At 42.8% G+C, this 14948-nt stretch overlaps 1 protein-coding gene across 1 annotated transcript in view; it reads right to left on the bottom strand.

Moving 5' to 3' along the window:
* The window catches only part of PGM5 (phosphoglucomutase 5), a 97124-nt gene extending 83566 nt beyond the window's left edge, over positions 1–13558 (bottom strand). The window contains exon 1 of the mRNA XM_075279035.1: positions 12923–13558. Coding sequence (XP_075135136.1) covers positions 12923–13180 — 258 coding nt within the window. The 5' untranslated portion in view covers positions 13181–13558. The remainder of the gene's footprint in view (positions 1–12922) is intronic.
* Positions 13559–14948: the final 1390 nt, after the last annotated feature.

Consider the following 14948-nt stretch of genomic DNA (forward strand, 5'->3'; position numbering starts at 1 on the left):
AGTCGTTCAGATAAACAACAGCTACAGTAGATGTCTTTTATGCCTCTTTTATTCTAAAAATATACACATCTGATTAAGAACACAAAAATTGGTGTCCCTGGGCTAACTGGAAGGTTTAGACATAGCAATAGCAACTGCTATTGTGTACAGACTGTACAGGGCCATATTTATGTCTTCTCCATTTTTAAGTCACATGTTGTTCTTGTTCTCAACCATCACTAACCTCTTCCTTCTGGCGGAGTTATACTGGCTTGCCCATTTTTTCCAGATTATGCCCTTAGGTTTATTTGTAAACCAGGCATTAATCTATAGAAAGCTACCGTCCAATAGGTAGCGCTAGGAGCAAATACCTCCTTTTTTTTTTAGCAATAATAGTAATATTTATATTCCTTACCCAGAATTCTTAGCATGCATGATCTAATAAGTCCCTGTACCAGTTTCTCCCTAATGAGAGATAATTCTGACCAAAAAAAATTATGCATCACAAGAAAAACCATATGAAAAATTAATTTACCCAAATTTCCATTTGAGTATTCCTGTTGATCAGTAGTTTTCAAGCAGTAAAAGATGTTTGCAGTGAGGAAATTCTTCTTCATACTGACATTTTTAATGTAATGTTTCATGTATGTAAACACTATACTGATTCATCCATATCACGGTTGTTTGACATCACTTGTGCATGTGTCACTCATCGCTGTCAGTTAGTAGCAGATGTTGATTATTACTGTGCAATGACTTCCCATCAGTACAGAAGGAATTTATCCAGCTGTTGTCTTAAGGTATAGCTTGTTCTTTGGTGATTCTCCACTGTTATATTCAACAAATGCAGAGATAATTATTCCCTAATACTGCATATTATCTTCATAATGGTCACATTTATATTATGCTCCTCATGGCCACGCCTCTATACACACATCTACAAAGATATAAAAACGGCTAATGAGAAGTTAAATACAGTGGTGACAGTGGTGTAATAATCGGGCCCCAAGGGATACAGTGCCCGTGGCCAGCTGAAAATGGTAGTGGTCCTGGACCACCATGGCAGTGGCTGGGGAAAGCCTGATTTCCTGACCACCATACATATTGGGCTGGGTCCCTTTCCAATAGATGCCAGCTCAGGGGAGGTGACCAAAAATTAAAAAAAAACAAAACAGTAATAGTATGGGGGCCACTGTGGAGCATATCGTACTGTGTGGAGGCTACTGTGGAGCATATAATACTGTATGAGGGTCACTGTGTAGCATATAATACTGGGGGGGGGGGGCCACTGTGGAGCATATCATACTGTCCCAGTATTGTTTACATGCCAGGCGCTGCGCTGCTCAATGTTTAGGCAGGAAAACACAATCACTGCCTAGCACTGTCAAGTACCTCCCAGCCTGTTTGAAAACAGCCAACCACCAGACAATCGTGGGATTAACTCTAGACCAGAACAGTCACCACTGATGTCTTATGTACACCGCCATCTAAGGAGCGACCTATCCCCATACATTCCTATGCACAGCCAGCATCACCCACCAGCCTAAGTTCCAGAACACACCTAAAGGTCTGGAAAATTGCTGAGAGTTTTCAGAGGAGGTTGCTTTGCCAAAGAGATTGATACGCAAGTGTCCTCCGCCTGTGAAGGGTCTTAACCAGTGTCTCGAGGCCTAGCTGTAGGGAGACAACCCTGATGTTAGGGAGCTGCTGGAAGAGATTGCTGAAGCTGCTATTCAAACTGGATGGAAATCACCTGCTGAGGGCGAGGTGCCAGATTAGAGGAGAGGCACTGTTCTGGACTTTCATAGGTTAACTGGCTGTTGCTATATTAAGGAGGAAGGAGAGCGCCTCATTGTGTTTGTGAACTGGAGGTCAGTTGAAAGGTGTGGGCTGCATCTCCACAACCTGTGCCCATGGGAGAGAGTGGAGTTTACCCTTAACATTGAACCCAAGGGAATCTGGACTGCCAATGTGAACCAGATCCCTGTGTACCTGAGGTGTGGGAGGAGTCAGCACATATCTGCCGCTACTACTCCACATGCTGTGCTGAGCACTGTGATTATCTCTGGTGGCGACCACATCTCTGTGGGGAACAGTCATCTACTCGTACAGATGGCCACAACCAGTGGCCACAGCATCCTACAGGAGCAGCATAACATCCACAGCTTTTACTCTGTTAGAGAAGCAGGCATGGCTGAGGGAGCTGACCAGGCAGCAGGAGAGGGCCTCAAGGCAGGAGTCTACGACACAATAACCTGCTTCATCTGCACCACCAAAAGAGACTGACAACTGAGGAGTTGCCACCAGCAGGTTTATATACATGGGCTGAAGTGTTTCTCTAAGTTTGTGCCCTCCAGATTAACCCTGGACTCATTCCTCTTGTATATAGTATATAGCTTCCAAGTTGGGAATGAGCCCAGTTCCCACACTTGTTTTTTGGTCTGTGGGCACATTCCCAGTTGCTATTTGTGTATGGTGCTGAACTTTTGGACATTTTCCCAGTTCATCACCCATTGTGTCCATCCCTCAGTGGCTCCATGACACTCACATACTTGTGCCATGGAGTCCTCCTCATGTTTCTTTATCCTGGAGGCCATGAGACACTTATGTACCTGTGCCTCAGGGTTCCTTATGTGTCTTTAAAGATGGCCCAAGTAAAAGCCGGGGGAATTGCAGCATCCTAGTGCACACTGCTAAAATTGTTTTGCTCTGTTTGCATTTTTAAGGTGCCCATGCAACTGTTTATGTACTTTTTTTTTGCAGCTTCCATGTATATTTCCTCACTTGGGAAACAACGCACAGTGGAGGTGGTACACCCCTCCTTTTGGGAGAGATTGGTTTAGGCCAACCCTTGGTTGGCTGGGGTAAGTGAAGGAGACTCATACTCGCCTCAGAGCAGCCTGTTACAGCCTCTTATGTGTAAAGATGTGCATGGAGGTTCCTTCTAGAGCAATAGCCTAGAGAAAATTATTGCTGCAACCCTGAGACAGGGCGGAGTACCAGCTGACAGCCTACAGAGAAGAGAGATAGTGCCAAATTGGAGAGTAGGTTGAAGTTTGCAGGTGCCTCACAAGTGGACTCTGTTATCCCTTCAGGCAGACAGGTATATATTGGAGTTTTACAGCCACCATATAGTGAAAGAGACATGATAAAGTCATATAGAAGTTGGAGTTAACTTCCAACCACCCATATGTTACTGTCACGGTTTACAGATAACCGTGTACAGGGATGCAGCAAGAATCTAAGGAAACAGGGTAGGAAGAAACTGTCCCTACGCTACGGCAGCTAGCTAATCCCTGCCTGCAGGTGTTGGTCAGCTTACCCGATCCCGACAACGACTCTCTCTCTGAACTTGAAGACCTATTCAGATAGAAAGGGAAAAGGGCTACAAGATACTAGGGTCTGGTGTTCTAAATGCGCACCCCTAGCGAATAGATTACTGCATGACATAATGCTGGGATTAGGTGAACTTGGTAAACTAGCAACCCCAGCACGCCCACAAACACTCAACAGAGACTGAACACAGGAAGGAGGAAAATAGTGAGAAAAGGTATACAGGTAACAACCAAGACAAACTTCACACAAGAGATTTCTCACCACTACCCCCAGGCTAGAAACTGCAAAACTTTAGATAATCCACTAGAATAAGGGCCAAGAATTAGCTGCAACTACAACAAAAACCAGTAAGGAATGAAAAGACAGCCAGCCTAAAATAGAACCTGGCAACACCTGATAGGAAGATAGAAATGAACACAGCTGAAGCTTCCAAACTCCAGCAGACAATAAAGAAGCACATACAACAGAGAGACAGAGACTAAAAACAACCAGGCAAATATCCTCGAGGTAGAGAACCAACCAGGAAAGCCACAAGATGCCGGCTCAAATCCCGACACTTGCCAGTGAGCTTAGAGGCTGCATACCACTGAAAGTGCCAAAGGGGAATTACCACCACCATCAAGTACACTTCAGGCCCCCTCAACACTGCCCTGAGTTAGGAGGTAGGTTGGAGGAGTTGGTTGAGTGTTATTGGCCCCAGCCAACAATTTCAACTAGTATTACCATCCTCCGGTTCCCTCCAATGGGTTGCAGCACTGCCATAGCATTACATCCTGTCTCCCATTGCCATTGGTTTTTAGATATTTCACTTCCTGTTCGTTATCTAATCCAAATCTCTGATATGTGATGCATGTATCAGTGATCATGATTTGATATTGCACAGTATATATACCTTACTCAGTAGCAGTGTGAGACATTGGCTCATGTTGGTTAATTGAGTTGACTCTCTGTTTTGGTTAATTCATAATTAATTGAACACCCCTATTTGAGGGGGAAGGTCATCAAGAAACGTGTACTCGTACGTGATCCTGGTGTTATGATAATACAACACATGCAGAAATAGTGTTTAAAGTTCTACAATGACAACTCTCTGTTTGTGACATTGTCAATCCCTAGAGGAGTTGGATCTGGGAAATTTTAAAGCATCCTAAATTTAGCAACATATGACTCCCATATTTCTCCGAGCTAAAGCCACAGCTTTTAGATTCATCCGTCTAGACTGATCTGGTCTACCACTTAGATTGCAGTCTCATCAGACATGGTGATTATCAACTCAAATGTGTTGTCTTACTACATACAATCTTAGGTTATGTTCACTCTGCAACACAGTCTCTACTGGATACTTTGGTACAGTGTCGGATGATAATTGAGGGACTAAAAAGTGCTGAATGGAGGACTTTTTCCTCCTCCAGTTTAAAAGTTATAAACACCCGACACGCCCCAATATAGTTCCCTGATGGACCCAAACAATGGAGATCCAGTGCTATTGTAAACCTAGCTTTATCAATATGAGGGCCATTATGGGATCAATTGATTTGATTCCTAAGACTGCAGTTTCCGCTACTACAGGAATAGCAATGATTCACATATAATACAAGGACAGCTTTTAAAAGCAAGAACCAGTTTGACAGTGGTTTTTCTGCTGGAGTTTATCGAGGGAATGGGATCCTGCATGTTGGAACCCCACTTGAGCATATCTAAATACCCTATTTGGGCGTACAGACTGGGGTTTTCCTCAGGGAACATTTTCTTAAACGGAGCCCGTCAGCACTATAATCAGTATCAAACTAATTAAACTACTTTCCAAAGATGCCTCTCTAATTCTGAATTGCCGCTTCAATTTGATGAAAATAAGCATCTTGTTATGCAAGTTAACTGAAAGGGGATTTAAGGGTGTGTCTTCTCCTGCAATGGCTTTGCTCACTCCTCTAGATAACAACCACTAACTGCCCACAAAGTGTGACATAGTAGAAGACGTCACTCATGCAATGGGTGTGAGGTGGAGCTGGGCAGCAGTTGGGATTATCTAGAGCACAGAGTGAATCCCCAGCAGGAGAAGAAATGCCACTATAGTCCTTTTCAGCTAATTTGCATATGAATAAAATGCTGATTTTCATGAGAATGGAGCTGCAATGAAGAATAAGACAGGCACCTTTGGAGAGTGTAGAAGCATCCCTACAAGGTACTGCCATTAGTTTGATACTGATTTTCCTGCTGACAGACTCCTGTTAAGAGTCTGTCAGCAGGAAAAAGGTGATGCAACCAGCTCTGGTATCTAGCAGTGTACAGTCTCAAAAGCATCATCAAACCTTTATTTTTGTTTTCAATAGTACAAAAATCGCATATTTTCCTGAATTGCGAATTAGAATAAACTGCTTTCAAGGCATGCTAGAAACATGATAGACTCTGTTTCCAGTTCTCCCTCTCTGCAGCAAAATCCCATGTAGCTTCTCTCCTTACAATCATTGACATCCAATACAATATTGACATCCTCTCTTCTCCTCTCAGCTCAAATTCTCCCAGCATCTGAGGGAATATTTTACTAGCAACAATCAACCCGGTAACATGAAATGCATGGCCACCAGCATATTTTATACAGCAAACCAGCCAGATAACTAACTATCCAGTTAGATGGGTAGCAATATGTCTAGAGAGATGCATAGCTTATATAAAAGCTTATATAGATGTTTAGAAAATTGAACAGAGAGACAGAGAGATAGATAGATAGATAGATAGATAGATAGATAGATAGATAGATAGAAAGAAAGAAAGAAAGAAAGAAAGAAAGAAAGAAAGAAAGAAAGAAAGAAAGAAAGAAAGAAAGAAAGAAAGAAAGAAACGGGTGGGGGGGGGGGATAAGAGCCAGTATGATCAGCTGACTGCCATGGAGGCTACATTTGAGTTGGGTTGTCTCTAATGAGACAATACCTTTAATATAGTACTGTCATGTTAATCATATATATTCATGTGTATATACAGGATATAGCATGTCTGATGCAGGTTAGCTTGTGTCCCCCTACCCTTTATATTGTAATTGTTTCTAAAATACATTGTATTTTTATTAGAGCTCCTTCACAGGGCTGGCCTTAGGTTGGATGGCACCCTGTGCGGAACTGTCTTATGGTGACCATCAATACATCATAAAAACAGCAGGCTATATATACCCGTAAGTCTGGCCTATTTTAAGTCTTCAGAGCTAAACATTTTATTGCATCATTGAATTCCAAGAACCATTTTTCCATTGACCAGTTTTTTAAGGGGGCTTGTATTATTGTGAGATGAGTTGTGATTTTTTTAAATCATTTTGGGATACATATATTTTATTGATCTTTTTTTTTTTTTGAGGGGGGGGGAGTATTTATTTTATCTTTATTTTTAAGCCATGCTCCATGCAGTATAAGTAAAAAGTTAACGTTATTCTTTGGGTCACAGTATATAGTGCAAGGAATGAACTGGTAAACTTTTAATATTCCTGCATAACCCCTTTAAGGAAACAAATACAATGAAATTCAAAGAAAGGGGATGGACTTGGAAGGGCCTCCCTTACAGTATGGCGCCCTGTGCGACCACTGAGGTCGGACATAGCTAAGGCTGACTGTGCACCTTCATACTGGCACAATTTGATATAATTCTTCAGAGCATTCTATGTGATTCATATGATTTTAGGAGTAGCTCTAAAGCTTGTATTAATTTTGTGTGTATATGTATGCCACAAAACATGCAGATTAAAGAAATTAGCCTGCTAAGCACATCTGTTATTTACAAGATGGATGTCACGCTTCAGCTCTCAAATACCCCCAACCACATTGTTATGCTTTCCTCGAAAGTTGGCATAAAACTCTCTTCACGTCATGTTTGTTGCCTACATACAGCATAAACATCTGGAAATGTTCCTGATTTACAGTATACACCAAATATGCCAACTGATTATAATGTGTTGGACGCATGCCAAAAAGTTTTTTTTTGGCATGTGCTCATGTTGTTATTAATATACTTTTTTTCCAGTGTTAAAAAGCATATGCTGCTGCTCTTCTCCATATAGGTATGCATATAGTATTTGATGTGTTTACAATGCATGTCAATGAACAATGTATGGAAGTGTATGCCATACAGTCAAATATGTCAGAGCTATATATTCAGCATATGTCATAGGGAAAAGGCAAAACCTAATAAGTAATGAAAATATAAGTTCTAAGGATGTCCTGCACTTCTACACTGTTGATGGCATTTGGAGTTCAGTCAAAGCCACTGGTCATCTGTCTATACATATTATTATGCAAGAAGATGCAGGTAACCTTGCAACCATTGCAAAAAGTCCAACTTTATGTTCATAATAAACTGGCCACTATGTATTAACACATGCACATGTGTTGCAGAAACATCTGAGACTGAAATCAGTTCTGTATAATACACCTGAATAGGGCTCTTTCTGTAGCATGTTAATACAGTCCTATGAAAAAGTTTGGGCACCCCTATTAATCTTAATCATTTTTAGTTCTAAATATTTTGGTGTTTGCAGCAGCCATTTCAGTTTGATATATCTAATAACTGATGGACACAGTAATATTTCAGGATTGAAATGAGGTTTATTGTACTAACAGAAAATGTGCAATATGCATTAAACCAAAATTTGACTGGTGCAAAAGTATGGGCACCCTTATCATTTTATTGATTTGAATACTCCTAACTACTTTTTACTGACTTACTGAAGCACAAAATTGGTTTTGTAACCTCAGTGAGCTTTGAATTTCATAGCCAGGTGTATCCAATCATGAGAAAAGGTATTTAAGGTGGCCAATTGCAAGTTGTTCTCCTATTTGAATCTCCTCTGAAGAGTGGCATCATGGGCTACTCAAAACAACTCTCAAATGATCTGAAAACAAAGATTGTCCAACATAGTTGTTCAGGGGAAGGATACAAAAAGTTGTCTCAGAGATTTAACTTGTCAGTTTCCACTGTGAGGAACATAGTAAGGAAATGGAAGACCACAGGGACAGTTCTTGTTAAGTCCAGAAGTGGCAGACCAAGAAAAATATCAGAAAGGCAGAGAAGAAGGATGGTGAGAACAGTCAAGGACAATCCACAGACCACCTCCAAAGAGCTGCAGCATCATCTTGCTGCAGATGGTGTCACTGTGCATCGGTCAAAAATACAGCGCACTTTGCACAAGGAGAAGCTGTATGGGAGAGTGATGAGAAAGAAGCCGTTTCTGCAAGCACACCACAAACAGAGTAGCCTGAGGTATGCAGAAGCACATTTGGACAAGCCAGCTTCATTTTGGAAGAAGTTCCTGTGGACTGATGAAACAAAGATTGAGTTGTTTGGTCATACAAAAAGGCATTATGCATGGCGTCCAAAAAAAACAGCATTACAAGAAAAACACATGCTACCCACTGTAAAATTTGGTGGAGGTTCCATCATGCTTTGGGGCTGTGTGGCCAATGCCGGCACCGGGAATCTTGTTAAAGTTGAGGGTCGCATGGATTCCACTCAGTATCAGCAGATTCTTCAGAATAATGTTCAAGAATCAGTGACGAAGTTGAAGATACCCCGGGGATGGATATTTCAGCAAGACAATGATCCAAAACACCGCTCCAAATCGACTCAGGCATTCATGCAGAGGAACAATTACAATGTTCTGGAATGGCCATCCCAGTCCACAGACCTGAATATCATTGAACATCTGTGGGATGATCTGAAGCGGGCTGTCCATGCTCGGCGACCATCAAACTTAACTGAACTTGAATTGTTTTGTAGAAAGAAATGGTCCAAAATACCTTCATCCAGGATCCAGGAACTGATTAAAAGCTACAGGAGGCGACTAGAGGCTGTTATCTTTGCAAAAGGAGGATCTACTAAATATTAATGTCACTTTTCTGTTGAGGTGCCCATACTTTTGCACCAGTCAAATTTTGGTTTAATGCGTATTGCACATTTTCTGTTAGTACAATAAACCTCATTTCAATCCTGAAATATTACTGTGTCCATCAGTTATTAGATATATCAAACTGAAATGGCTGTTATAAACACCAAAATATTTAGAACAAAAAATGATTAAGATTAATAGGGGTGCCCAAACTTTTTCATAGGACTGTAGGTGTCTGCTAGCCCCAATCATGTCGTAGTCACAGAAATATAAAGTCTGCTTCGTGTGAATATACTATCTCCCTATCTTATAAAAATGAATTCTTGTCTGTCTGTCTGTCTGTCTGTCCGTCTGTCCGTCTGTCTGTCTGTCTGTCTGTACTCTAATGCGAACCAAACGACTGGACCGATCTTCACCAAATTTGGTACAGAGATACTTCAGGTATCCGGGAAGGTTTAAGACGAGACTCCAACTCGCTCGGACGTACCGTTGCTGAGATACAGCATTCCAAACACAGTGCCCCCCCCCCCTTAGCCAATACAAACCTGCAAGTCTTTCACTCATATTCCAACTGCAATACACACAGTCACTCCACATGCACAATACAACACTGATATCCAAACTGAGATACACGCATCAGAGGATTAGATACACAGATCAGCACACAGTATCACATGCCAGAGGATTAGATACACGGGTCTGCACACAGTCCCACACACCAGAGGATTAAATACGCATTTCTGCACACAGTTCCACACACTGAAGGATTTGATACGTGCATTTGCACACAGTTTCACATGCCGAAGGATTAGATACAGGCGTCTACACATAGTTCCACACTCCAGAGGATTAGATACGTGCGTCTGCACACATTTGTACACGCCATAGGATTAGATACACGCGTCTGCACACAGTTCCACATTCCAGAGGATTAGATATGCGCGTCTGCACACCGTTCCACATTCCAGAGGATTAGATACGCGCATCTGCACACAGTTGTACATGCCATAGGATTAGATACACGCGTCTGCACACAGTACCACATGCAGTAGGATTAGATACGCGCGTCTACACATAGTTCCACACGCCAAAGGATTAGATATGCACGTCTGCACACAGTACCACACGGGGGAGGATTAGATACGCACGTCTACACACAGTACCACATGCCATAGGATTAGATACGCGCATCTGCACACAGTACCACATGCCGGGGGATTGGATACGAGCGTCTACACACAGTTCCACACGCCGTAGGATTAGATACGCACCTCTTCACACAATACCATACAGGGGAGGATTAGATACACGTGTCTTCACACAGTTGTACACGCCATAGGGTTAGATACACGGGTCTGGACACAGTCCCACACACCAGAGGATTAAATGCGCACTTCTGCACACAGTACCACATGCCATAGGATTAGATACGTGCGCCTGCACACGGTTCCACATGCCGAAGAATTAGATACAGGTGTCTACACACAGTTCCACACTCCAGAGGATTAGATACACAGATCAGCACACAGTATCACACGCCAGAGGATTAGATACACGGGTCTCCACACAGTCCCACACACCAGAGGATTAAATACGCATTTCTGCACACAGTTCCACACACTGAAGGATTTGATACACGCGTCTGCACACGGTTCCACATGCCGAAGGATTAGATACAGGCGTCTACACACAGTTCCACATTCCAGAGCATTAGATACGTGCGTCTGCACACATTTGTACACGCCATAGGATTAGATACATGCGTCTGCAGACAGTACCACATGCAGTAGGATTAGATACACGCGTCTACACATAGTTCCACACGCCAAAGGATTAGATACGTGCCTCTTCACACAATACCACACTTTGGAGGATTAGATACGTGTCTCTGCACACAGTACCACAAGCCAGAGAATTAGATACGCGTCTCAGCACACAGTATCACACAGGGGAGGATTAGATACGCGTGTTTACACACAGTACCACACGGGGGAGGATTAGATACGCGCGTCTGCACACAGTACCACATGCCATAGGATTAGATATGCACATCTGCACACAGTACCACATGCCGGGGGATTGGATACACGCCTCTACACACAGTTCCACACGCCGTAGGATTAGATACGCGCCTCTTCACACAATACCACACCGGAGGATTAGATACACGTGTCTTCACACAGTTGTACACGCCATAGGATTAGATACACGCATCTGCACACAGTACCACATGCCGTAGGATTAGATACGTGCGTCTACACACAGTACCACATGCCTTAGGATTAGATACACACGTCTGCACACAGTACCACATGCCGTAGGATTAGATACGCGCGTCTACACACAGTACCACATGCCGTAGGATTAGATACACGTGTCTACACACAGTTCCACACGCCGTAGGATTAGATACGCGCCTCTTCACACAATACCACACAGGGGAGGATTAAATACGTGTGTCTGCACACAGTACCACACACCAGAGGATAAGATAAGCGCGTCTGCACACAGTACCAAATACCGTAGGATTAGATACGCACGTCTGCACACAGTACCACATGCCGTAGGATTAGATACCCACGTCTACACACAGTTCCACATGCCGTAGGATTAGATACGTGCCTCTTCACACAATACCACACAGGGTAGGATTAGATACGTGCATCTGCACACAGTACCACATGCCAGAGTATTAGATACGCGCATCTGCACACAGTACCGCACGCCAGAGTCATTAGATATGCGCGTCTGCACACAGTTTCACTTACTGGAGGATTAGATACGCGCCTCTTCACACAATACCACACGGGGAGGATTAGATATGTGCATCTGCACACAGTACCACACCAACAAGGATTGGATACTTGCATCTAAACACAGTACTACACGGGGAAGGATTAGATACAGCTTTACTCCAGGTATCCATATCAACTGATCACAGGTTTTTCACTGACATCCAAAATGAGATACACATAATCACATGACGCTTATGGACATATACACAAACAACATACACAATACACCAGTGCAAAATTGGACAATTCTTATGGGGCCACTACACAAACATAACATGTAATATACCCGTGCGAAGCCGGGTCCTCCCTCTAGTAACCGTATAAAACACAGTGGGTGAAGTGATCGTTGCTATCAAGTGTATCAATCATTTGGCATACTTGCATAAGAAGCAGTGCATTGCCTGAGACTGTTCTCTCCTTGTATGTTCCCAAGGCAAGCATTTTATACTCCCATTAATCTACTAAAATTACATTATGCCAAGTTCACAAAGTGTACGTTTTATTGGAGAAGGTATAGTGTTTACTAAAATGTAGGTATTACACCTTCTATATACTGGCATATGTAGGTCGGTATTTTGCATATCTTTTTTAACCCAAAACCAGAAGGGGATCTGAAACACAGAAGAAGTGCCAATTTTTTCATTATGGTTTTTCACTGTTTTTGTTCCATTCCTGGTCTTAGCTTACAAATACTGACCAAAATCCGCAAGTGTGAATAATATTTTCGAGTTTTGTTCTCTCTACTCAGTGGTGCCTGTATACTGCTGACAGTGCCAGGCAGAGCTAACACAAGGAGTGGTAGACATATTATAGGGGAATGTACAAATGACAATAGATATATAAAATTGTGCCTTCTTGGAAATCCAGTTATGAAAATATAATTATTCTACACATCTAGAAAAGCTGCATAAAAGTTAAATAAGGTTGCCTTGTAAGTCCACCTTACCCCATTGGCAGCTGCCATCTGTACAATGACTTCGGTGGCTGTCTTGCTGAAGTACCTGCCATCACTGCCCACCACCATAGTACATCCCTGGCGGTCCCGCAGATCTATAGAGGACAGCACACACTGGATAAAGTTCTGCAGATAGTTCTTCTTGCTTTCAAATACAGCTGTTGGCTTCCTAAATCCATTGCTCCCAGGTTTCTGATCATCATAGGGGACAGTCTGCACTGTTACAACAGGGATGGGATTCACCTCCATGCTCGTCTCCCTTCCAATGTTCCCTGAATTCTTCTTTGCACTTAGATGAGGAAAACAAGCTGAATATCAGGATAATAGGGGGATCCCAAGAGAAGGGGGGTGATGAGCTCCTCCCTGGCTGAGATTCCACCACAGTAACTTATTTCCTCTGAACTCCTGATACTCCTGGAAATCTCTGTCTTCAAGGCTGTCAAGTGTTTCCTCCTGTCAGTGTGTATTCGTGCGTGGAAATGTTGGAAGGGATTGTAGTAATGTATGAGCTTGACTCTCCCTGAGATCTTCAGTATTAGTAAGAGAGAAGCTCTATGTGATGAGTATCTGAGCACTACTGCGAGCCCTGTACAGTTACTGCCTTACCCCACAGGTCACTCTCCCTCCCTGTCATGACTCATGTGCCTGTACAATGCATAACAAATGCAAGTCTTTGAACAAGGACAGGGGGTTGCCAAAAAACTGGCAGGGCTAAACCTTTGCAATCAACAGAAGCCTCCGCCAAAAATAGCCCGGTGAAAAAAAAAAGAAGCTGAGAATTGTTGTCCTTTGGCTGTGTAACTGGATGCTGTTTTGTGTGTTCTAACATTTGTTCAAGGGGATCAAGTCCTGTCACATAAGACACAGCGGAGGTTGTGGACGTGTGACACTGCAGAAAGTAAAATGAGCTCTACTTTACCACTGGAATACAAAGTGTATAACATATCATATATTAAATGCCTATGCAATGCACCCAGGGGTGTAACTAGGAAAGATGGGCCCCACGAACCTCACAGAGTATAACATTCCCTTTGATTCTCCCACAGTATATTGTCCCTTTATTGGCCCCCATACCATATATGGCCTTCTTTATTGATCCCCCATACAGTATACTATCCCCATTACAAGCCCCCAAACAGTAAATGCCCCATTACTTGCCCCATACAACAAGTGCTCTTGTTACACGCCAGATAAGTAAGTGTCCATGTTACAGTGCCCAATACAGTAAGTGCCCATATTACAGGTATACAGTAAATGCCCACGTTACAGGCCCCCATACAGTAACAGACCATGTTAAAGGCTCCCATTCAGTACGAGACCATGTTACAGACCCCCATACTCTAAGTGCCCCTATTGTAGGCTCCCATAGAGGTACTTTGGACAGCTACCTACTGGATTACTCAAGCAGTAACAGACGATTTTCACTTACCTATCCCCCCTTTGCCTCTGGGGGCGCCATATATTATGTTCTGACTTTCAATGCCAGGACAAAAAGTAGTTACCTTAGGAAATATGGCTTTAACTATCTGTCCTCGGAGACAGTGCCCACTTTCTCATCACCACTGGCGTAACTGAAGCAACTGGGTCCAGAAAGCAGGGAATCCCCTTACCCCACTAAACCTCTTTTATGATTTCCTTTGATGGCTGATAGTCTATATAGTAAATTACCTAACCCTCTGGTGCACTGCAGTGAGATAGATGAAGACATATTATGATACACAGTCTTCCACTGTCAGAAAGGGGGAAAAAATAACCTTTTAATCGCAAATTTAGCAGTTGTTCATAGTCAAGGAGGAATTCTATGAAGGAAGGCTATGGCACAAAAGGATATGTCAACAGTGTTAGGAATCTCACTGTACAGCACTGCTCGCTGCACTTGCCTTAAGGTTACCATGCCAAAACTTGAAGCTTTCTGCAGCGGTCAGAGCTCTGTTATGCTGATCCAGAACCATAAGAAGGGACAAATGGACCGCTAAAATAGTGAACATCAATGGAGCCCAAGGGACACTGTTGACTA

This window comes from Leptodactylus fuscus, chromosome 1 (genome assembly GCF_031893055.1).
Source record: "Leptodactylus fuscus isolate aLepFus1 chromosome 1, aLepFus1.hap2, whole genome shotgun sequence".
Taxonomy (NCBI): Eukaryota; Metazoa; Chordata; class Amphibia; order Anura; family Leptodactylidae; genus Leptodactylus; species Leptodactylus fuscus.